Below are 24,528 nucleotides of genomic sequence, written 5' to 3'. Positions count from 1 at the left end.
CATGTCTAAATAGGTACCTCAACTTCCTCACACAGTCCAAAGACAACCACTTAGTGGGGTAAGGTTAACAAGTGATTATAAGTTGCCCATAAGTGTGAGTGCAAATGGTTGTCTGTCTCTCTGTGTTAGCTGCCACAGGTGCAGAGGTGCAGAGAATAACATCAAGAGTGAAAGAGGACGTTTAGAAGATGGTAGTGAGACCGGCTATGAATTGTGGTTTGGAGATGGTGCGACAGACAAATTGAATGATTTTTAGATTTCTTGTAAATAAAATGAGAAATAAGAAAAACAATGCCCAAAACTGCCAGCTCTAACTCCGGGCAGACTGCTCTTTAGACTCCGCCTACGCCTGACTTATAGCCAATCAATATGCAGCGAAGGGGGCGGGAAAATAGTAACTTCCGCCTGTGGTTCTCCGTGACTGTTGTTATGAACGATTGAAGCAGAGAAGCTGTTTCATGTTAGTATTATTTAGCCGCTTTATCGAGCTAATTATTTAATGGCTTTGTAACATCTGTACGTAAGTTTGAACTAAAATTGAAATTTAAATCTGAGCTAGCAAGTCTAAGCAGCTTAAAGGAGGTGTGGAGAGCAGTTAGCTAGTCTTAAAGTACAGTTTCATTTTGTGTTTAAAGAAATGTGGATTTGCCTTAAATGAAGTGAATATATCTTAGTGCTGTTGCTTTTTTGACTGCCTTTACTGGTAAATTATTGTTAGCTGTGATCACTAATTCATCGATATAAAAGGACGTTTTCATGTATCAAGGAGCAGCCAATTTTACAAAACATAAATACTATTTCTTTAATCAGCAGCAGTAAACGAGTATTTCTGGCAGAAGCGCCTGAAAAGTTAAGGATTCCGTCTACAGTCATCAAGGCAGAGTTGTTAATTAATGTAGATAAAATGTCCCCTTGAAATATCTGCTCTTATTTCATGTATAGATTTTAACTGCAGGAGGGTTCACTGAAGCTGGTTCAGCGTTTCTTTGGGTTTCATGTAGAGAAGTTAAGAGACTGAACTCATAAACACTTACATAGGATGGCCCGCTGTGTTTGAGCAAGCAGCTAAAATAAAGACTGGAAGTGTAAGAAGTTAGGGAGTAACCTGCAGGTTCCTGGGCTGAGATTTTTGTACAGGATTCCTGATTTTTAAAAATCACATAAATACAATAAATCTAATTAGTGACTTTAATAAACTAAAAAAAAGTTTGAATCGTGCATGCCCCTAATACACAGTGAGTGTCGACAAACTGAAGAATATTCTTGTACTGTACACTGAAAGAAAGGGAAATACTTGGACACGTTTTTCTTTATATGTTTGTGTACAATTTTATGAACTTGTCCACCCCACTTCAGCGCAGATTGCATGTATCTGATGAGCTTAACGCAGTCTGACACCACTGAAAATGTGGATAACCAAGATCATATAAATATTACATTTAATAAAATTGGTCAGAGGACACAAATCCCTTTTTGGGGGACATCCAGGATAATACTCTGCCGAATCAAATATGTGGTGTTACCCACTATTGCACGGTGGTTAGCACTGTTGCCGCACAGCAAGAAGGTCCTGAGTTCAATTCCAACATCAGGACGGGGGTCTTTCTGTGTGGAGTTTGCATGTTCTCCCCGTGTTTGCGTGGGTTCCCTCCGGATACTCCGGCTTCCTCCCACCGTCCAAAGACATGCAGCTTGTGGGGATAGGTTAATTGAATAATCCAAATTGTCACTAGGTGTGAATGTGCGAATGAATGTGAGTGCGAATGGTTGTCTGTCCCTGTGTGTTGGCCCTGCGACAGACTGGCGACCTGTCCAGGGTGTACCCCACCTCTCGCCCTATGACAGCTGGGATAGGCTCCAGCGCCCCCCGCGACCCTGAAAAGGATAAGCGGAAGCAAATGGATGGATGGATGGACCCACTATTGCAAGGGATCAGAAGAAAGATCAGAAGCACGTTTATAAGGGCTATCCCTTGGCCAGCTATTCTCCTATTATTCTTGTGACTAGATGTGCCACTAAATCCAAATGTTTCACCTTAGTAGATAACTGTAGTCATGAAGCAGCTGCCCCCGGACACTGTGCGTCTGCTGTCCAGCTCCCAGGTCATTACCTCTGTGGTGAATGTTGTCAAAGAGCTGATCGAGAATTCCCTGGATGCTGGAGCTTCAAGCATTGATGTTAAACTGGTAAAGTACTTAATTACAGCTAATGTTACAGGGGGAAAAATTAATTTATTTAAAAATTTGCAGAAGTAAATGCAGTAACCAGTCTGATTTCCTCCAGTTAATTACCCCTGTTAGTGTATTTTGCTTGAATTTATAATCATATTTATTTAACATTAATGATGCAATGATTATGAATAATGATGTGAGTGAAAATAAATCATTAATATTAGAGCATTTTGACTGCTGCTGCAGTCACTGTTCAGATTGTAACAGCTTTGAGTGTGATTTCCCTTCATGTTGCACTAATTTTATTGACATTTTAGGAAAATTTTGGCCTGGACCGCATAGAGGTTCGTGATAACGGGCAAGGAATCAAAGCTGTAGATACTCCTGTGATGGCTGTGAGACATTTCACCTCAAAGATCTGCAGACATGAAGACCTGGAGCATCTGGAAACGTACGGCTTCAGAGGGGAGGCGCTGGGTTCCATTTGCGCCGTGGCTGAGGTGTTCTATTAAGACTCAAACACTCGTGCTGTGTAAATTACAGCCGCTGACAGCTCAGTGTGGCTAAACTGAAGTTTTGTGTCATTTCAGGTGGCTGTTACCACAAAGACAGAGGAGGATGAAATCAGCACCCAGTATACGATGGACTTGACAGGGAAAATTGTTTCCCAGAAGCCGTCTCATTTAGGCCAAGGTACGGCACAGACAGCAGAGCAACAAGGAAAGCTTCCTTTTTAAAAAGTATCTAAAAAAAGAAAATGAAGTTGCTTTAGATATGAGGGCAGAATTTATTTTAATCCCGGTGAACAGGAAACTTAATATTGATGTTTACAAAATCAGCCAGCAGACACATTATAAACAGTGCTGTTCATTAATTATTATTGGAAAAATAGAAGTGTTTTACTTTTATGGAAATATGAATATAAAAATTTAAAAACATCAAACACCACCCATCACAAAAGTTCTTAAATAGGTTAGCTCAATAAGAAATTAAAATGAAATATGACAAACCAAAAATAGTTCAGTAAGGTAAACACTATAGAGAGGAGCAAAGGTAAACTAAATAGAAAAAAAACTAATTTAGGAAAAATCAGAGTATAATAAAGAAAAATAAAAATAAATAATAATAATACATTGATCGTATGGAGGACCAATTTTTTTTTTTTTTTTTAAAGACCTTGCTCCTTATTCTCCTTTCTGTTTAACTTCCAGTTTATTTTGAAATTAATTGATTAGTGCATTTATTGATTAACTTGATTATATTTGCTTTGGAAAAATAAAATAGAAGTAATTCAAGTGTATTTATTTCTCTATTTTCTTTTTAATCTTCTTTTAAGGATTTCTTCTTCATTATGTGTAACAAAAAGAAAAATAAATAGGGAAATCTATAAAAATAGGAAATAATAAATCAGTGATTTTTATTTATGTACATACTTTTAATTTTTGCAATTTTTTTGTCTGCCATATTATCAACTCTAATTGTTGCATGAAAATATAATTTTAGGTCACCTACTCTGTTCTGTTTCTTTTGCAGGGACGACAGTGAGTGTAATGAAACTTTTTAAGAACCTTCCAGTGAGACGTCAGTGTTTCTCTTCTACCAAGAAGTGCAAAGAGGAGCTGAAGAAGGTGCAGGATCTGCTGATGGCCTACGCCATTATCAAACCGGAGCTGAGACTCATGCTCGTTCACAATAAGGTCAGTAACTCCTTCACACAACTTAAGAAGAGAAATAAACATTACTTATATACAACCTTTAAAAACAAAGTGCTAGTACATACAGGCAAGGCAGAGCACACACCAGATATTAAAGTAATAAAAAAAAAACCCACAAAAAATGCAAATAAAAATACAACGAAAAAGAAAGATTGATGAAAGAAGAAAAACAGCAATAGATTTATATACCAAGACAAATTAAAACTGTTAAGTAAAGAAGCTTAATAAAATAAATTAAAAAATAACAGAATAAAATAGGTCTAAATAAGATAGGATAAGATAGGATAACTCTTTATTGTCATTGCACAGTCATACATAATACAATGAAATTGAAAAACTGTCCCACATTGGCACAACACACAACACAACACAGTAACTTAAGTAATAAAAAGAAGAATAAGTGTATGGTTATTGCACATTGTTATTATTGCACCTTATTATTGTTACAATTAAATAGAAAAAAGAAAGATGTATTTAATGAATAAAAATCAAAATATAATGTAATAAAGAACTTAAGGTATTGTATTTGGGTAAGCCTGTCCAATAAGATGGTGGAAGCGGGTGGTATTTGACTCCTCCATCTGCTGATGGAGGAATCCAATTTGAAGCTTGATTCAAACAGCAAACTTATGAATTCTCAAGTAACGTGGATGCATTCCCATAGCTGGCAGTTCAAAACTGAGACCACAGAAATAGTAACATTGCACTTTTCCCTCATAGTCACACCACATTACTCTTTACTGCTTTACTGGAGATTAATGTCACACGCAAGTTTGGCCAGGAAGTGATTAAGACGCTTATACAAGTAAAGATGGAGATGAGTATCAGTCATATTCCACTGTGGTTACAAAAAAACACAACACCTTTGTATACAAGCACCCTGATTTAAAGCTTTAGCTTGATGCAACCACTAGGTGTCCGCCTTAGCCTTCAGATGACATTCCCTTTAGCTGAAAATCCCCTTCAGTTTTTTATATATTAATATGGCATGTATGTGTGATGGGACTATAGATGCAACTAGCTGCTGTAACTCTTTCACTTTATTTGTGACCATGTATAGAGTGTGAGAGTGGTTGTGTGTGTGAGAGAGACCATGTTTACATATCTTAGTGGCGACCAAAAATTGGAAGTCTACTATGCTTGTGGGGACCAACAGCCCTTATGGGGACAAAATCCCCATAAGTCCCCATAAGTTTGAAGGCATTTTTGAGACTCAAAATGTGATTTTAGTGTCAGGGTTAGAATTAGGTTACGGTTAGGTGTAGGCTAAGGATTAGGATTAGGCATTCATTTTTTGATGGTTAGGGTAAGTGGCTAGGGAAAGCATTATGTCAGTTAGATGTCCCCACAAAGATATGAAAACACGGCATGTGTGTGTTGTCTGTGTTGTTGTTTACCTTTTTTATACACAGGTCTCTATTGATAAAGAGTTCCCTTTCTCAGTAAGACAGACTGATTAAATTAAGGATTTGAAAATAAATGTACTGTTTTGTAGCCATCTTGATAACACTGACATGTATCAAGACTCTGAAAACCTCTTTAGGATTACATACTGTTAGATTGTCAGGTAGTTAAGTTGTCTTCACTATTTTGATTAATGCCATTACTATCACTCCTCCTACTGTATCTGGGGGGTGCAAAGACAATGCAATGCATTAAGTAATATGTTTTAGTTTTAATGCACAAGTGTATTTTTTTTTTTATTGAGTAGTATATTGGTCCATTTTGGGGGATTAACAAAAATCAAACAACAAATTGATTAAATACTGGAAGAGAGAGCTAAGTAATAAAGCCATTACACTCTTTTTTTCCATCCAGATTTCCTTACAGCTGTAAGATGTTCGGGCATCTTTTGCCCTTTGTCCTTGTGGTTGTGTCCTCAGATGTGTAAACGGACAATTACAGGAAAATATCGAGAAGCTTGGCCGACCTGTTTGAAGACAGAAATTGTCTCTGGCCTCCTGCTGGTTTCTCGTCAGTGCTAATGCGAGTTGGTGAGCTGTGAAATTGTTAACGTGTGATGGAAAATCTTCATTTAGCTTCTACAGGCGCTCCAGAAACACTAAAGATTTTATCAAGGCAAGAAAGACGAACCGAAACACTGCAAGACTAGTGAACATTTTCTACATTTAGGTTGATAAAAATTTCACTCATTAATAAATAAACTTAAAATAAAAACATGCAAAAGAATATATTTGTTTCCAGTAAGGTTCAAACAGCCGAGTTTAAACAGAAACAGCTCAAGCTTTGATTAATTGCCTTATTGTTTTTTATGTTCGTCCTTTTTGGTTCTAGTAATGTCAGAAAATCTTAACGTATCTCTTTTGAATGACTTATTTTGTACGATTTATTGTACTTTTTATTAAAGAGAAAGAAAAGAGATTTTGATCCGTGTTGGCATCAAGGTACATAAATAAGTAAAATAGTCCAAAACCAAAAGATACTAAAGAAATGGTGACATAAAATAAATGAAAATAATAAAAACGTCACATCTGAGAAACTCAAACCTCAATCTTTTGTTCTGAAATGTTTGATTGAGAATCTTTAAAAAGGATTAGATGATGTACAATAAAACCTGCAGACATTTTACAAATACTTGTGATGCAACAGTCTGTCAGATGGTGATCAAAATAGTATAATTAATGCAACTAATTGCTGAAACAAAACCTCTGTGAATGGCAAACACACAACAGAGATGTATAACAATTTAATGGGAGCATGTTCTGGATATTTGAGGATCTTTTACTGGTAAATGTCATTGAGAGAGCTCTAATATTTATTTGATTGATTGGTTTGTTTGGTAGCAAGATTACCTAAACATTTATGAAGAGATTTGCTTTAAATTTCAACCAGAAGTGGGGCTTTTGGAGTCAATCTGGATCTGAATTCAGGGATTTTTTGGAAGGTCTGTTTTACCTGTGCAGTTAATTGAATTTTAATTTCAGCTATATTTTTACCCTCCACCTTTTACTGAAAGAAGGTAATATAGATCAAAACATTATTGTGCCACATTCAGTTTTCCAATCATTTTCTCGCTTTAGCTTTTAGCACATTATTTTCCTTTCCTTTTCCCCCAATCACAAAATTCCAGATTCACTCCCTGCCACATTCCCACTAGCCTGCAGCAGATTTACTGCATTCATGTAGTGTTGAGTTTATTTAGTTAAATTACAATTAAAGCTCATGGAAGTCTAATAATAATACATTAATGCTTTTATTTATTTTTCAAAGTTTAATAAATCCACTGTTGTTTTCTGAGAATGATTGTGTTAAACAATCATAATATCGATTCTCATTTCATTCCTAGTACAAAGGCTCTGACGTTTTTGTATGCCTTTCCCTGCACTGTCTGTGTCTTATCAGGGTTATTGTCTCACTCTTATCTACAGCTGTTTTGTTTTTGGGTTTTTTTGCATTAAGAAAAATTACTGTAATTGCCAGAGTTACCAAAATAATTGTGATTGATATTTACTTTAATCAGGCAGCAGCCCTGATTGCAAAATACTTTGCGTCATCACTTCACAAATGCATATAACATTTAAAAAACATGTGAAATGTCATCTTGATTTTCTCAAGAAAACTCACAAATTAATCCAGATCCAGGGACTGAATTCATGCCTGGTCTGGGGGCAATTTACAGCCTTGGAGCCACAGTGCCTCTGGATGCTGCTGCAAGAAAAATGTTACCAAGTGCATCCATGAACATTACAGCATGATGTAGCAGACATCATTGTTTGGGCTTACAGAGAATGCTATAGTTCAAATTACTTTAAGAGCAAACATCGATGCTCTGAGAGGCGTGAATCCCTAACATGTGTTGCCATTTGTTTGGCTCTTTTAGCAAATGGTAGCAATTTGACTGTTGGATGAGTTTGGCTAACACAAGCTTAACTGAACATAAATAACATGTGTACTTAAGCAATGTATCATCTTTCACAATGTCTAATGTCATTTAATTAACTGTGAAGAGATGGATCATAAATAAACACTGACCTAACAACAGTCATTAATTCTCATTAGTTATATTCAGGTTGCATGTTTTCCAGCGTGAAAAACTGAAAAGTAAAACGAAGTCATTTTGTGGGATTTTTGGTTTTAGACCAGAGACGGTTTAGATATTTATTAATTTATTCCCCAAATTTGGAAAGGCCTGTGTACCAGTAAAAAAAAGGTGACCATTTTTAAATAAAGTAAGATAACATGGAGAAATGGAGTAAAATAATATTTCACCTATTTCAAAACATAAAATGTCCCAAAAGACAAGAAGATTTTTTTTTAAGTAAAAATGTAAATAAAACAAAAAAGAAATAAAAACACAAGAAAATAAATCATAATACATAGTTTAGTAAGTCTAGCTAAATAAAACATCTTAATTGAGAACTAAAGGGGACAATAAAATGTGATTTAAAAAAATATTTAAAAAATGGCTTAAATAGGTAAAAGTATGACAACATGGAACAAAACTCTTGGTTCTCATATATAGAGTCAGTATTTTTAATAATGAAAGAGTTAGTATTTTTAATGTATGATGACAATATGTCAGAAAAATATGATCCAAAAAGCACTACATGCAGTTTTTGGACAAGGATGTTTTTCTTTTTTGGAGCTTTGCCTCTGTACACATTACATTGTATGAAGGAAAAATGGGGATTTAAGAAAAGTATTGGAACAGGTGAGGCCTATTCCCTCATTATTTCATGACAGTCTAAAAAGACCAAATATCTGAAAGTATTCTAAGTGCTTGCATTTGGTAGCTTTTTACTGGAACTGCCAATATAAGATCCAATGAGATGCTAGTGAATGAAGTCATCGATAGACTGAAAAACCAAAATCAATCTATTAGAGAGAACAAAAGCTATAGAAGTGGCTTAAAAAGAACTAATACACCAGCCAGCCCAGCAACACCGAAAAGGCAGAAAGATTACAGAAGACAAGTATGGTTGAGCACAGAATAATTTCTATGGTTAAGAAATACAATTTCACAACATCGTACGAAGTCAAGAAGGTTAGATGATGAGGTGGTTGTATCATTTGACACAAAGTCAAAGTCTACAATCAAGAGATGTTTTTATGGATGGACATACAGAGGGTTCACAATAAAGTGCAAACCAGTGGTTACACTCAAGACCAGGAAATAAATAAAAAGTAAATTAAAAAGAAATATTGCATGTTCCTGTAGTAGTGGAGCAGAGTCCTGGAGAAAGTGCTGCTTTCTGTGAATAGAGTGGTCAGGAGTATCCGCAATGCAGAAGAGTTTGTTGTGTGATCTCTGTTCACCACAACTCCAAATTTAAGCTATTTTTACTTGTTTCATTACGTAGACATTTTCGTCTCTTACCCATCAGGCACCCCAACACAAATACAGCTGACTGTGGCTGCGATTTGGGTGATTATAATGCCTGAGTTAAGTTGCTGATCGCAGCTACGGACTTGACCTCGGCTTCAGTTTCAGGCTGCAGCCAGTTTGTACACAGAAGTGTGTAGGTGATGCAGGTCAGGGAAGGGAGCACACGACCACCATATAGCTTTCATTGAAATCAATTTGGAGGTCGTCAGAGGAGGGTACTGAACCCATTTTGTGCAATCAGCACTTAGTTGCCCCCTATCCTTTATCTCCAGCTCTGCCATTTGGCTTGTGTCATGTTTCATAGTTTCTTCAGGAACTGTTTACAGGAGTTATTTGTTTACAGGTGCCAACTTGTACATTTAATACCTGAGACACGTCCTGCAACACAGTGTGTGCTTTACGAAAATCAACACCCAGGAGATAAATTCACTGGTAGACACATAGTGATGTTAACATATTTTGCACCTAAAATATTTTCTGAACTGTGGTACTGCTGAAAATACAGTGAGTTTTTTTCTTGATTACTTATTTGAAAAATTTACACATTTAGAAATTTATGTGGAGAAATCTTTTTAAATTTATTTATTTTTAAATTTTTGTCCAAGCTTTAATTACTACATTATGTTAAACGTTTTCACAGCATTAGGGGGTTTATACAGTGTGATTGTCGATGAAACTTGGTTTTTACTACAGTGGACCTATTTTGCTTTTCCTTCTTTTCTGTCTTAAGCATCCCGTTCCAATGATGTGTATGTGTGTATGTGTGTATATATATATATATATATATATATATATATATATATATATATATATATATATATATATATATATATATACACACACACATACATATATACACACACATACATATATACACACACATACATATATACATACACACATACATATATACATACACACATACATATATATATATATATATATATATATATATGTATGTGTGTATGTATATATGTATGTGTATATATGTATGTATATATGTACATTTAATTCATTCTGGTAGTCAGCATGCTTAATAGTCTGATTCCTGCTTCCCTGTAGCAGTCATGGTTTTCCAACTACCATTGGACAACCTGCAACTTGGCCCTGCAAGACTACTTATGTGAAATTAACTACAAATCCCTGTTTCATTACTCTTTATTGTTTGGCTATATTGTTATGTGCATATATGTGTATTTTACCAAAGGTTCCTTTGTTTCTTCTTTTCCTACTTTTTTCTGACCTTTTTAAGTCTCAGCCCTCACAAAAATTCAGTTTTATAGAAAAGACCAAAACACAGACTATAGCACCTAAAAAATATCAAAACACTTGAAAAATGTGTCACATCGAAAATTAAATTGTCAAATCAAAGCTAATAAATAAAAACTGTAATAACCTTGACGAGGACTCATGGAGGTGGACGGGTGTCATTTCGTTCCAGGTGGTCCTTTGGCAGAAGGCCAAAGTGGCCGATAACAGAAGCGCCCTCCTCGCCACGCTGGGGCCCGGTGCTATTGCCAACTTGATCCCTTGCCACCATCACCAGGAGCAACCGGAGGTTAGTTAAGGGGAAGCTGTAGAAACTGGAGAAAAACTGAGTGATTCTGCAAGATGAACACAAACGGTTGTTAACCCTTTTGTGTCCCAAATTCACATTTTAATATTGCAACAAAAGAGACGGCATGAAGTGCACAGAACCCTGACGATCTGCACACTGCCCCTGTCCCGCCTCAAGCGCACACATCTACTCATTGCTTGAACCTCATGCTGTTTCTCCTGTGGCCCCGTTGCCCTTCATTACGCAGACGTTTGTGTTCGAAAACACAATTTTCCCCCGCTCACCTTGAAAGCTTGATGTCAACAAACACATCCTGAGATCCAAATCAGTTAAAATATTGTGTAACATTGCAGCATGCCTAACAGGACTTCTCAGAGTCAGTGTTGCTAATGTTATGCAACACTAGCGCTCAAAAACCTAAGAAAATATTTGAAAACAAGTTAAAAATAACCAGATCTGCACTGGTGATGATTAATGATTACGACCTTAGGACCTTAGGCTTAGCTGCCAATACTACATTTAATGCCTGGATATGATGGATAATTTCTGCAGAGCAAATGGGAGCATGCACGTTATACTCGATTGTGAGCTAATAACCTCATCATGAATGCCTGGTCTCAAGCCAGCAAATGTGGTCAGTTGGTTGCTGGCCAACAATTTCTTTGCCCTTTTCTCTTGAGTTCTTTCCTGATGAGGGCTGAGTGATTTTTGTTAGCTAAGCTTTGCTCTGCAGATTGTAATTGAATTACCGTCGAGCTGTAACTTTCTGCTTGGTCACGGTAGGTGTCATGTGGCTCCTACCTGCTGTCAGGCTCCAAACTAATCTATTCTGACAGATATGGAGCAGCCCTTTTCACCCTGTTTCTCTCTCATTTTCCCCTTTGTTGTTGTTATTTTCCTGCTTGGTGCCCGGTTATGAGAACAACCTTTCACCTTTTCCTCTTACTCCCCGTAGCAATGAAAGGGAACTTTTCTCCACCTTGTCCCTAAGAACAAAGCTTCAGTGATCAAGGGGACCGGGTTGACAATTTCTCCAGCCTCGCTAGGGGAGAGCTGTAAGAGCTGTTCCTCTGCAGAACAAAATGTGACACTCGCTTTTTGCCAGCTTGACTACACATAGACGAGGCCCTTTAGGGCCAGAGGTGCCATTCGTACACTCATAAAGTGACCCTAATGAGCAGAAATGGAGAAACGCATGTGTGCCCTGACCTGAAACAGCAGTTCATTTATTAACTTCATTGGCGTGCGCTGCTGCTAATAATGAGCCTGAGACCATGTGGAAACAAGCATAGCTGTTGACTCCTCGCGATCTGCTGACCATTAATAGTTTTCCATAATTTCTTACTAGCTTGCATTCATAATGGAGTTTTAAGTACAGTTGTTGAGGTTTATGCTGAGTCGTCGATTTTAGCTCATTAGGACCCCCTCTGGCATGATTTTGGGTGAAAGGTCATCATGTATGATGCTGAGTTTTAATGGGAAAATGCTGAACACCAGAAACAGGCCTGCATGTAGAAGAGGGAACCTTGGTCCTCTTTTATGAGTCTGATCATTTTAACCCGTAAAATATCATAACCTTAATATATGGACAACAGAATTGTGCAGAATTAGAGAGACAAAATGGAAATGTGGCTTTAGTGCTCCTCTGGCACAGTGTGAGGAGAGACTTTATAAAAAGTGAAGCCAATGTCTTAAACCTGGTTGGTCTTACCTTCACCTGGCCACAAGCAATAGATGGCTGAAAGAATAAGATGGCAAAAGTGAGCTTCTTCTGAAGGGAACTCAGAGTAGAGTCACTGCTCCTCCACACTGAAAAGAGCCAGATGACGTGGTTCAGGCATCTGACCAGTTAGCATTGTAAACCCCCTTTAGGTGAGGTGTTTCTAACATGTCCAAAGACATGTATAAGATCTTGGGGCAGACCAGTGATACACTGGAGAGATTATGTATCTCATCTAATAATAATAATAACAATGGATTGCATTTATATAGCACTTTTCGGGACCCCTCAAAGCGCTTTACAATACCACTATTCATTCACTCTCACATTCACACACTGGTGGAGGCAGCTACAGTTGTAGCCACAGCTGCCCTGGGGCAGACTGACAGAGGCGAGGCTGCCATATCGCGCCATCGGCCCCTCTGGCCAACACCAGTAGGCAACGGGTGAAGTGTCTTGCCCAAGGACACAACGACCGAGACTGTCTGAGCCGGGGCTCGAACTGGCAACCTTCCAATTACAAGACGAACACCCAACTCTTGAGCCACGATCGCCCACATCTGGCATGGGAACATCTAATCATCTAATCTAATGGGAAGAGCAAGATCTTTATTTAGCCTGCTGTACATCCTATACAAGCGTTGGAAAATAGATGAATGATGTTATAATGCTTTTGTTTCTTTTTGGATTTCTATTCCTGTTTGACTTATTTCTAGTTTTTAATGCATGGCATACCTTTTCTTATTAGCCTTCTTTGTGTTGGATAACTAATTTTTCTTTTTCTCAGATTCTTTTGGAGGGCTTTTTCCCAAAGCCTGGAGCTGATTACTCCTCTACGAGCACATCTAACCCTGACAAAACATTTATATTTGTCAACAACCGGCCAGTCCAGCACAAAGAAATAATGAAGGTAGACTCATTTTGAATAAAACAATCAATAAATACATTTTTACTGATTAAAAACTTTTTTTGTTTATTTGTTTCTCTGCAAATTTTATTTTTTTGTGATTGGCCATCAGCTGTTGCGTCAGCACTATACTGCTCAGTATGCAGACGACCAAGCCAGAAATCGATATCCCACCCTTATGCTTAAAATTTCTGTTCCACCTTCATCGGTGGACGTTAATCTGACGCCAGACAAGACTCAGGTTCTTCTTCATAACAAGGTAACCACAAAGCTCAAACTTAATCAAAGTGAGTTGCAGTTTATTTGTTTGGCTGTAGAGATTCCTGAGGAAGGAAATTGACCTTTTGTCATCTGTTTTTTAGGAGACTGTATTGACTGCAGTAGAGGCATTGCTGGTTTCTCTCTATGGATTTCGGCCTAACGCTGATCTCCCAGCTGACAAACACCTCAGCTCTGAGCCATTTCCTTCACCATCTAGTCCTTTGCAGGCTGACAGTGAACGAAATGCAGAGAATAGTCACAGCAATGATAGCGTCCCCAGAGATGGACCCAAACAATCGAGTGCTGACACCTCGCTGGACCGCCAGGCCTCAAACTGCAGCTCCTCTTCTTCTATAGCAGATGACTGGATTGTAAACCAGATTCCAGCTGATCTTGAGTCTAACTTTTCTCTTTATGATGATGAAATGTCTCAGACGGTGACAAAGCCAGCAAGCAAATCCCCGGAGAGACTTGTGGACAATAAAATGACAGCTGCAACTATAAGCAAAGTCCAAATTTCAGCTGAGGACTGGAGCCGGGGGACCGCTCTTACTGACCCGGTATCAGGAGAACCCCTGCAGCCTGTCATAATTCATCAACCTACAAAGCAGAATCACTCTGTCCCAGATGAGGCCAAGAGTGAGAGCAGCTCAAGCAAAAAGACATTAAATGCCATCACGGAGAAGCGAGCTGCCCTGACAGCCTATGACATGATCAGCAACCGCACCATGAGGGCACCGCTGTCTCCTGTCGCTATTTTTGAGAAGGAAGCCAGAGCTGAGGTCCTGAGAGAGAAACCCACAGCCAGCCTGCAGGACATCAGCGTCGCTATCCACGAGAGGTGGAAAAATCTGAGGGAGGAAGACCGTAAGAAGTGAGTTTCCAGACCTTCACCTTTCTGAGTTTCCATCTCTTGTTATTTGCAAGGCAGAGATGGAAGAGAGGAAAGTCTGACCTGCCATTTGTATGTGAGAGGCCTGCTGTGGAAATGTTATTGATACAAGCTGTATTTCTAATTTCCACACAACTTTGCCTAATAGGGGGTGAGGTAACATAGATTTCCGTAGTGCAACAGGTATTCCTAATGATGATATGTCCGCTCTTGGTCTGTCCAGAGGGTCACATCTCATTTCTATTTAAATTTGGCAAATTAAAGCTTCAAGTTTGTTTTTTTCTTTCCATGCATATCTACTAAACACAGGCATTAACTATTGATTTAATTTATACTCACTGATATAAACTCCTGTTCACTCAATTTTAATTAGAGACCATTTCCAGACTCGCACATGTCCCTTTGTCCACTTAAAAATCTCACCTACACTTACACCGCATAAGTGGCATGAGGACTGACACATAGTTGGCTAGTCAAGGGCAGACTTGGCGCAGCACACATGGAGGTAATGAGCATTTGTGTTTGACCCCAGCTCCCCTCAGAGTCAAAGGATTGGCATTAATTAAGGTTAGATGAGGACGGATATATTCAAATAAATAAACAGAAAAAAAAAAAGCAAATGTTTAGATATTATTCTTGAATTTGAAAGGATAATACACAAAAAGATGAAAAAAATTGCCTTAGCTCTTACCTCTCTTTGCAGTCCCGGGCCAGTTATGCGCATTATTTAATAAGCTATAAAATATAAATACCTGTCAGCAAGATACAAGATATAAGAAGATAGTCTCATTAAATATTCATCCAAAAAGGGTTAAAATACTTGCACACTACATTTCCAAAAGTATTCACTCATCCAAATCATTGAATTCAGGTGTTCCAGTCACTTCCATGGCCACAGGTGTATAAAATCAAGCAGACTGCTTCTGAAAACATTTGTGAAAGAATGGGTCGCTCTTAGGAGCTCAGTGAATTTTAGCTTGGTACCACGATAGGATGTAACCTGTGCTACAAGTCCAGTCGTGAAATTGCCTCGCTACTAAATAATCCACAGTAATCTGTTAGTGGTATTATAACAAAGTGGAAGTGATTGGGAACAGCAGAAACTCAGCCACAAAGTGGTAGAAAACATAAAACCATAGAGCAGATGCTGAGGGGCATAAAGCACTGAGGTTACCAACTTTCTGCCAAGTCAAACGCTACAGACCTCCAAGCTTCATATGGCCTTCAGATTAGCTCGTCTGCCTTGACATGTGCATAGACGGCTTCATGGAAAAGGTTTTCATGGCTAAGGAGCTGCAGCTAAGCCTTACATTACACATTACAAGTGTCAGATGCAGTGCTGTAAAGCATGGTACCACTGGACTCTAGAGCATTGGAGACATGTTCTCTGTAGTGATGAATGCTTCTCTGTCTGGCAGTCTGATGGATCAGTCTTGGTTTGCTGGTTGCCAGGAGACGGTACTTGTCTGACTGGCATTGTGTCAAGTGTAAAGTTTGGTAGAGGGGGTGATTATGGTGTGGGGTTGTTTTTCAGGAGTTGGGTTCAGCCCCATAGTTCCAGTGAAAAGAACTCTTAATGCTTCATAATACCAAGACATTTTGGACAATTTCGTGCTCCCAACTTTGTGGGAATCGTTTGGAGATGGTCCCTTCCTGCTCCAACATGACTGCACACCAGTGCACAAAGCAAGGTCCATAAAGACATGGATGACTGAGTTTGGTGAGGAAGAACTTGACTGGCCTGCACAGAGTCCTGACTTCAACCCAATAGAACACCTTTGGGGTGAATAAGAGCGGAGACTGAGCCAGGCCTTCTCAACCAACATCAGTGTCTTATCACACAAATGTGTTTCTGGAAGAATTTCCAAAAATTCCTTTGTCCTTCAATCTGGGTTCCTCTACCAGGGGCTTGGGGACTTGAGTGTCTAGGGCAGTATCTTTACTGTTCCTGGGACTATGCCTTTTTGGACATCTCATTCCTGGAATCTGTTGGAGCCACTCTCCCAGTTTGGGGGTCACTCTCCCATTCATTTTCCTCCTTAACTGGAGTTGCTTTCAAAGTAACTTTCCAACAGTTCCCTATTGTCATCCCATGCCACCTTATGCCATAGCCTTGTTCCAAAAGCACACTTTTCATCAGTATATCCTGGTTCCTGACCCAGACCTTATTAATCCGGGTGATGTCTGTGCTAGCGTGGCTTCAGCTACAAGTCTCTTATCATGTTCCAATGTAGCCTTGAGTAGCATGGCAGGTCCTAGCCTGGGGAACCCTTACTGGATGCATTCCCTGGCCAGGATTTAAACCCTTAAGCTATTATTGACCTATTGTTCCAGGGACGGTAATATTGGTAAAATAGTTTGTCATCCTCCTGGCTTAAGGTTTGCATTAAACGTGTGCAGTACTTTTCAGTCATTTGTCAATTTGTCATTAGTGACTTAGAAACTGTCCCAGACGCACTGGTACATGTCAGAATTTGATTTATAACTGCTGAGCTACTACATTACACTGTGTTGTAAACATTTGAACCCAATTTTTGTAAGATTGCTGCATACCAATTTAAAGTAATTGCAAGGTTGGAAAGTGTGTATCAGTAGATTATAGGATCTTTTAATAAGGTATGGAAGAGCATATGGAAAATGACATCTGTTCAGACTTGTGTTTCACTGTACTGCTGTCTTAACCGTGAAATAAGATAACTCTGCACCTTTCACTTAAGTGGCACGCTAACGTGAATTTGTGAAACATGCTATTTAAATAATGAGGTGGTAAAGCATCAGACCTAATGCTCAGATGCAGTATATGGAAACAGGAGTTTAAAATTACTATCTGGTTAAGGAAAGCACCCAGTGTACCCTGGTGTCAACTTCTCAACATGATCTCTGGGAACAAAGTGGTCCTCGTGATGTAATTTATAACCCCATTAAAAAAAATCCTTGAGATGCTGTGTACATTGTAAAGAAAAGCAGATTACAGTGATTTGCAAAAATATACATCATTTTGAATGAATTGACAAGCAACAAAAAAAGACTTAGTGTGTTATGCTAAAAAAAAGGAAATACAATTTTTTTTTATGAAATATCTCAGAGCTGGTTAGGTGAATTCCTAATGTCATTGGTAAAAAAAAGAGCATCCTGGAGAAGCTAAGTTTTTCAGAAGATCGGAGCTGCTCTGTAAGAATGCGTGGGCAAAAAAATTTTCTTAGCATTTATTTTAGTCTTTCATCGCTTACAGTATGTGGTATTTCTCAAAGACTGAGAGAGAGGCTGGGATCCCAAAGAAGCTGACTGTTTGACCAGTTCACCACTCTTTAAATGATTGTGTAGGCAAATAGTTCAAGAATTAATTTTCTTCTTGAGAGAAAATCTCCTCCTGAGAGAGATCATAGGTCATTTTTATCTTATTTTTATCTTTATATGGATACATCTTAATTGACTTTTATGGAAGAAGTGGTGAACTGTGTTCACTGACCCTGTTTTTTACTGAGCATGTGCGGTGATTTCCACCACACGTCTGATTTTAATGATGTACTTTCCAAAGGCTGAATAATGTGAACATTCAGTACTGTTTTTTTAGTTTTGCTCCTTGCAGAGATTTCACTATATCCGCCTGAAAGCTCCAGCTGCTGAAGTGTTGAATCTGGCACACAAAGTACAAAATATTCAGATTGACAGAGCACAGTTTTTGAGCTTTTTACAGTCTGTTATGTTAGTTTTGCGGCCTTTTTTCAGATAAAGACATTATCTACAACCTGCTTTATAACAGCAAAGTAGTGTTTCTTTGTAACCACAGTAAATTGTTTAATATCAAAAACTGAGACAGAATATTGTTCAAATTGCACTTATTCTTCTCTGTTTTGTAAATGAATGGTTCAGAAAACTAAACTTAAACTGGCTTGGTTTGGTCATGAGCAGAATGAGTCTGACATCCCTGCTCTGCATTTTCATCTTTTATGATATTATTAACTGTATATGACCCAAAAAGGTTTTTTTTTTTTGTTGTTGTTGTTGTTTTCATCAAGAAAAGTTATTTCTAATTAGTTGAACTCATGAACAATCCGTAGATACTCCCTATCTGCTCAGGGATGCTTTTAAAAAACAAACAGAACAAAAAAAACAACCCAGTCAGGCTAGTCCTGTACCTCATTAGTTGTGAGATACTCCACCACCTCTTTTACAGTCTTCTGTTTGCCCCATCCCAACTTTTCAATGTTTGGCATGTTTTTCCACTATGTTCAACTAAAAATACACGTTTATGCTTATCTCATTTCATTCTCTTTGTTTCATTTATGCACACTCTTTAGAAAAGAGTTTTTGATGTAATAGCAGAAACAGCCATAACTACCATTATAAGGCTTGGTTTAACTCTGCAGGTATGAAGAGAAGGCAAAAAAACACCTGGAACATCATGAACAAAGGACTAAGTTGGCCTCAGCTGAGGGCCCCAGAGAGCCTGGTGTGAGGAGCCATATGCAGGGTCAGAAACGTAAGGCCCCGCTGTCCAACCAGCAGCTGCTGGACGAGCTCTTCGCCGCTCAGCCTCAGAAGAAGATGAAGAACCCTGCTCCTAAGCCCTCACAGCCCCTCCCCTGCAGCGTGGCTGCCCTGCGGCTGCAGCTTCAGTGCCTCTCATCCCAGAGCAGCGCAGCGCCGCAGGGCCTCCGTCTTGTAAACCGGCTGGCCTCTCAGAGCGCCTGGGTCATTTTATGTGGTCAGAGGCTCATGTTGTTAAACCCATTTCGAGTGGAGGAAGCTTTGCTGTTTAAGAGACTTCTAGAGAATAATATACTTCCAGCAGCGAGTCTGCAGAACCCTATACAGTTAACAGATGGGTAACGTATCACTCACGTTTCACCAGCAAAGTGCACAGCCAGTTTCTTTGTATAAATGTATGCACATATATAAGAGCTAAGTACGAAAGAAGCATTTTTACCTTTGTTATATAGGTATGTATGTTAAAATCTTCTTTTTCTCTTTTTTAGAAGCCTTGGAGGGGCTGAATACACAGAGGCTTTGTGCAGCATGGAGAAACAAAGCCCGGAGCTGAATGGAGCCGCCTTCTTTTCTGATCCTAGGCTTGTGGCAAATGGTTTTAAAGTCAAACTCACTCCAGGTACAAAGAATAAATCCAGGAAAAGTTGCTTGACATTATTTTATGAGGATATTACCACAGAAAACCACTCAGGTACTCTGGCTTCTGTTAAAAAGAGAGATTAATTTGGAAGAAAGCTTGGAAGAAAAAAATAAACCAACACATATCAACTTTAAGCTTTCATCAGAGTCTGACAAATCCAATCAGCCTGAAATAAATACCACTCCTGGCAATCTACCTACATAATCCATAGAGGGCGCTAAAAATAAAAGCAGAAGCTCCACAGAATTCAAATTAGAAGAACAAATCATGAGGATGATGATAAAATTCAATAATATTAATCTCCAGGCTACATGAGGAAAATGTAAATATTGCAAACAAAAAGTCCACTAAGTAAACAAGTTGTGTGCAAGAAGTTTCTTGTTTTGTGACTCATGCTTTTGTTAATGTCATAGTTCAGCAGTTAGAAATGTCAAACCTACAGTCCCCGTAACGGGATTACAGGCAATTATGTCTGATAGAGTTTCTCTGTGTCGGATTAGCTGCGGGTAAAATGAAAAACACCCAGTCTTTCACAAGGTTGTTTATCATGTTAAACAATATCAAAATCAAGTCTCAACACTTGGAAGTGGTCCTGATATTCAAATAGTATCTAAACTAATTTTCAGTGGTCACTGAGACCTAACAATAATGTTTTTAAAAGTATTTTCCTTCCCTGTGGAAGTTTTATTTCTACCACCACCTTTTCTGTTGTAGAAACCTCACATTTTAGTTTCTATTCAGGTATGTTTGAGTGCCTCTCTTCTAATGTGTCTGATATAAATACTGAAAATACTTCATTAAAAACATAATTGTGTTTAATTCAGTTCAATTCATTCTGGATTTTAAAGTCGAGCCAGTGAAGAGAAGCCAGTATAGGAGAATAATTCTTTCTCTTTCTGGTCCCTGTCAGTACTCTTGATAAAGCATTTTGGATCAACTGAAGGCTTTTTAGGAAGCTTTCAGGACATCCTGATAATAATGAGTTATAGTAGTCTAGCATAAAAGTAATCAATGCATTGACGAGTTTTTCACCCTTACTCTGCGACAGAAAGCAGTCCTACATGTTTGTTTATTATGAACTTTGAAGGACATATCCTGATCAAAAGTGACTCCAAGGTTCTTCACGGTGTTACTGGAAGCCAAGGAAATACTATCCATTGGTTTTAACCAAGTATCGGCTTAAAATCTTGTTTCTAAGATTTTCTGGGTCGAGAACAATAACCTCAATTTTATCTCATTGTAGAAGCAGAAAATTTGAGGTCATCCAGGTCTTTATATCTTTAAAACATTCCTGCAGCTTAACTAGTTGATGTGTGCTATCTAGCGTCATAGATAGATAAAGTTGGGTATCATCTGCATAGTAATGAAATTGTATGCTGTGCCTTCTAATGATACTGTTTACATTACACAGATAGATTCTGTGTAATGTAAAAATAATTGGTCCTAGAACCCTGTGGAACTCCATAATTAACCTTAGTGTGTGAAGAAGACTCTCTGTTTAGCTTGAGTTGCTGAGACAGCTGGGTCAAATGATAGCTTTTTAAGTTATGGTTTAATTAGTGAATTACTAAAGGTCTGTAGTAAGTAATCCAGTAATAGATGGACTTATCATATTTAAGACTAAAACAGTAATTAATGGTAGGACTTCTTTGGGCAGTCTTGTAGAAATGGGGTCTAGGAGACGCGTTGATGATTAAGAGAAAGTAATCACTGAAGTTAACTCAGAAAAATGAATCAGAGAGAAATGGTTTACCATACATCTATGAGATGGTTACAAATAATTTAATCTCTAATGGCTAAAATGTTATTTGTGAATAAAATCATGAAGAGTTCTGACTCTTTGTCAGCCTGGCTACAGTGGTGAAAAAACCTAGGGTTCTTATTTTCTTCAATCTGATGAATAGTAAGATGTTCTAGCTTTATGGAGGATTTTATTGTAGTGCAACAAACTATTTTTCCAAACTAAATGATGATCTTCTAAATTAGTAAGATGCCATTTCCACTCCAGCTTACAAGTTATCTGGTTTAAGGTGCACATTTGAGAGTTATACCAGAGGGTCAGTTACTTCTGATTTGAGGCTTTCTTTTATAAAAGCATGCCTTTCTCATTGTCATTGGGGAGAGTTTCCTGGCCAAGACAAACAACAGTACAGTCAATGGTGGTTGCGTAGACTAGTAAGGCGCACAAAAATACATAATAATATACCAAATGTGTACTACAAGGATACTAAATGTAAAGGTTATAAACTGCAAAATACAAAAACTACCAAAATCTTACTGACACTGAAAACATCAGTGTAAGTCTTTATATTGGGGCAAGAAACAGGGTTATTAATATTCAAGAAGAACATTTGGCTGAATATTACTTTAGCTTCTGCCTCCACATCACCTAAACTCACCTTACATTCCTTCAGTAAGACCAGCTCCTAAAATGTTGCTCGTCAAGAGTTGCTCCCTGCTGGCTATTGGAAAGACTGCAGGTTTAAGGCATGTCAGTGTTGACTTTACTTTTTAGACACAGAATGTTTATATTTTATTTTATATCCAGGCTGTAGTTCAAATCTATGATGTCTTGTTTAAGGCAGTAGATGAATTTAGCATCAGCACCAAGCCCAACTATAGGATAAATATTGTTTTGAACTGTAAATCATTCAGAGCTACTCTAATAGAGACCGAGAATAAAAATGTGGACCTGTAAATGAGCGAAAGAAATGAGACTATTAAATAAGACTACGAGGATTTATCCCAGCAAACGTTTAAACATGATGTCAGAGTAAAGTAGAATGACTTCCTCAGTTAAACCTCGTTCATCCATGCTTTGATGTTACCTCTTCAATATTTGCCTGCAGAGGGTATACAATGTCCTGTGAGTATTGGTTGTTTTTGTTGCTGGAATGGTTCACCTCAGTTGACATTGGCTCTCTGCCCGACAGCGTGGTCTCACAGTAGGTTTGTACCCCAGTGTGCAGGTGATGAGAATGGTTGCCCTTTAAAAAATTCCAGGAATTTTCATTTGGCACTGCCAGCCTCTGTGGGTGTGCTTGGACTGAAGGCAGCGGTGCATGTAAGATGTTTTCAGTGCACGAAATCTGCTGAGTTTCTTTTGCTTTTGTTATATTCTTGAAAATATCCTCCAAAACTTGTGTATAATTTTTCTGATATTTTAAATTAAATCTTTAATTAAATATAAAATAAATGTGTTACTGCCATAGGTAAGTTTATTGTTTTAAGCTATTATTTTCATATAAATATTTAATAGACTAGAGAATGATTTGAACCCTGCAGTATTTCTCTGCACAGATATTTCAAATTGTCCCTGGCTCTCTGGGTTTGTTCTTTTTTCTTTTTTTTTACCATCCAAAGTTGTGTATTAAAAATAATAAATTGTGCATGATTCGCAGTATTTCCTCGTGAAATGAGAAGCCATCATTCTTCCACCGTACAAGACAGCTTCCTTCCAGTCTGCTGGGGCTTCTATTAGTCATTTAACACTCCATTTGGCCCTCTGCTTGTTTGACTTGGTCAACAGTTCGGCTGTAAACCACAATATTTATTTATTATTCTTTCCTGGAGATAGTACTAGCGTCTGGAGTATATTAATCCTTGTTTTCTGCTTATTTTGGCCAGGCGTCACATCAGCCGAGAGACATCTGGAAGTGACAGCAATGGCAGACTGCGTGCCTTTCCTCGGTGTGGAGGACCTCAGGGAGATCCTGACTGCAGTTCTTCACAAGAAAGCCAAAACTGTGCGGGAGTGTAGGCCATTGAAAGTCACAAACTATCTACAAGTGAGAGCTGCTCTGAGTACAAAATGAACACAGCATCACGATGATATTTTTGCTGTTTAATTTAATTAGAATTTTTCCCTCACAGGGTGAAGCAGTCCGACTTACCCGGCAGCTGCCTACAAATTTATCTAGAGAAGATGTGAAGGAAACCCTCCTGCGGATGGAACAGCAGCTGGGTGGCGCCAACCACACCTGCATCCATGGACGCCCTTTTCTTCAGCACCTAACTGACATTCCTACGACAGAACAGGAAGTGAAGGCTTTGCTGAGACCTTTAGAGCTCTAACAAACTGACAATATCTATAAAATTGCTGTTTCATTATAATGTAGATGAGTGTTCTCAATTTGTTATAACCAGAATACATAAACATATTTTTCCCAATTTCTGGGCTTTGGGCAATCGTGAAATGTGTTTTTTGAAACTTGTATTGTTGGTTTTGTTAATAACAAGATTTGATTAGACTCAGAACTGCTATAAAAAGAAATTCAGCATATAATGTGGTCTCTGATTTCCACAGAGCCTCAAAAAAATAGGGTGATGCTTTGGTGGAAGAATCGAGATTAGACTGGCTCAGAAGTTCTTGATGACAGGTAAACAGGTAATGTTCTCACAATATCAAAACTCTTTTTGTATAAGGCTGTAAACATGTTTGTGCTGTTATGTTGGACATTTTAACATGGGAGTCTATGGAATTGACTCACTTTGGAAATAATAATAATGATGGATTGCATTTATATAGCGCTTTTCGAGACCCTCAAAGCGCTTTACAATTCCACTATTCATTCATTCTCACACTGGTGGAGGCAGCTACTGTTGTAGCCACAGCTGCCCTGGACTGACAGAAGCAAGGCTGCCATACCGCGCCATCGGCCCCTCTGGCCATCACCAGTAGGCAGTAGGTGAAGTGCCCAAGGACACAACGACCGAAATTGTCCGAGCTGGGGCTCGAACCGGCAACCTTCCGATTGCAAGACGAACTGCCAACTCTTGAGCCACAATCGCCCAGGGGAGTCAATGAATGGCATTGACTCCCAAAG

General features: G+C 38.4%; 1 protein-coding gene across 4 annotated transcripts; it reads left to right on the top strand.

Annotated features, from left to right (window-relative positions):
• Positions 1-36: 36 nt before the first annotated feature.
• pms1 (PMS1 homolog 1, mismatch repair system component) lies at positions 37-24,101 on the top strand. 4 transcript variants are annotated; one of them, XM_087829908.1, is made up of 13 exons: positions 37-58; positions 2,040-2,186; positions 2,489-2,671; positions 2,762-2,864; positions 3,705-3,868; positions 10,675-10,791; positions 13,299-13,421; positions 13,531-13,677; positions 13,781-14,553; positions 18,942-19,400; positions 19,551-19,681; positions 23,330-23,490; positions 23,576-24,101. In XM_087829908.1, the coding sequence occupies exons 2-13, from the start codon at positions 2,055-2,057 to the stop codon at positions 23,774-23,776; spliced, it is 2,694 nt and encodes an 897-aa protein (XP_087686034.1). In that variant the 5' UTR covers positions 37-58; positions 2,040-2,054; the 3' UTR covers positions 23,777-24,101. The 4 variants fall into 4 exon arrangements, with proteins under 4 accessions (XP_087686034.1, XP_087686032.1, XP_087686033.1 ...); XM_087829906.1 differs by lacking the exon at positions 37-58 and adding an exon at positions 395-460; XM_087829907.1 differs by lacking the exon at positions 37-58 and adding an exon at positions 414-516.
• The last annotated feature ends 427 nt before the right edge of the window (positions 24,102-24,528 follow it).

This window comes from Neolamprologus brichardi, chromosome 16, assembly GCF_056152115.1.
Source record: "Neolamprologus brichardi isolate AB-2024 chromosome 16, ASM5615211v1, whole genome shotgun sequence".
In the NCBI taxonomy this organism is placed as follows: Eukaryota; Metazoa; Chordata; class Actinopteri; order Cichliformes; family Cichlidae; genus Neolamprologus; species Neolamprologus brichardi.
This window is presented reverse-complemented; position numbering and strand designations above follow the sequence as displayed.

What these genes read in the sequence shown, in the direction of transcription:
- pms1 (XM_087829908.1), top strand. Translation starts at nt 2,055, where the DNA reads ATGAAGCAGCTGCCCCCGGACACTGTGCGTCTGCTGTCCAGCTCCCAG. An exon ending in TCATGCTCGTTCACAATAAG is followed by an intron (nt 3,869 to 10,674) that starts GTCAGTAACTCC and finishes ATTTCGTTCCAG; the next exon opens with GTGGTCCTTTGGCAGAAGGC. An exon ending in AAGTCACAAACTATCTACAA is followed by an intron (nt 23,491 to 23,575) that starts GTGAGAGCTGCT and finishes TTTCCCTCACAG; the next exon opens with GGTGAAGCAGTCCGACTTAC.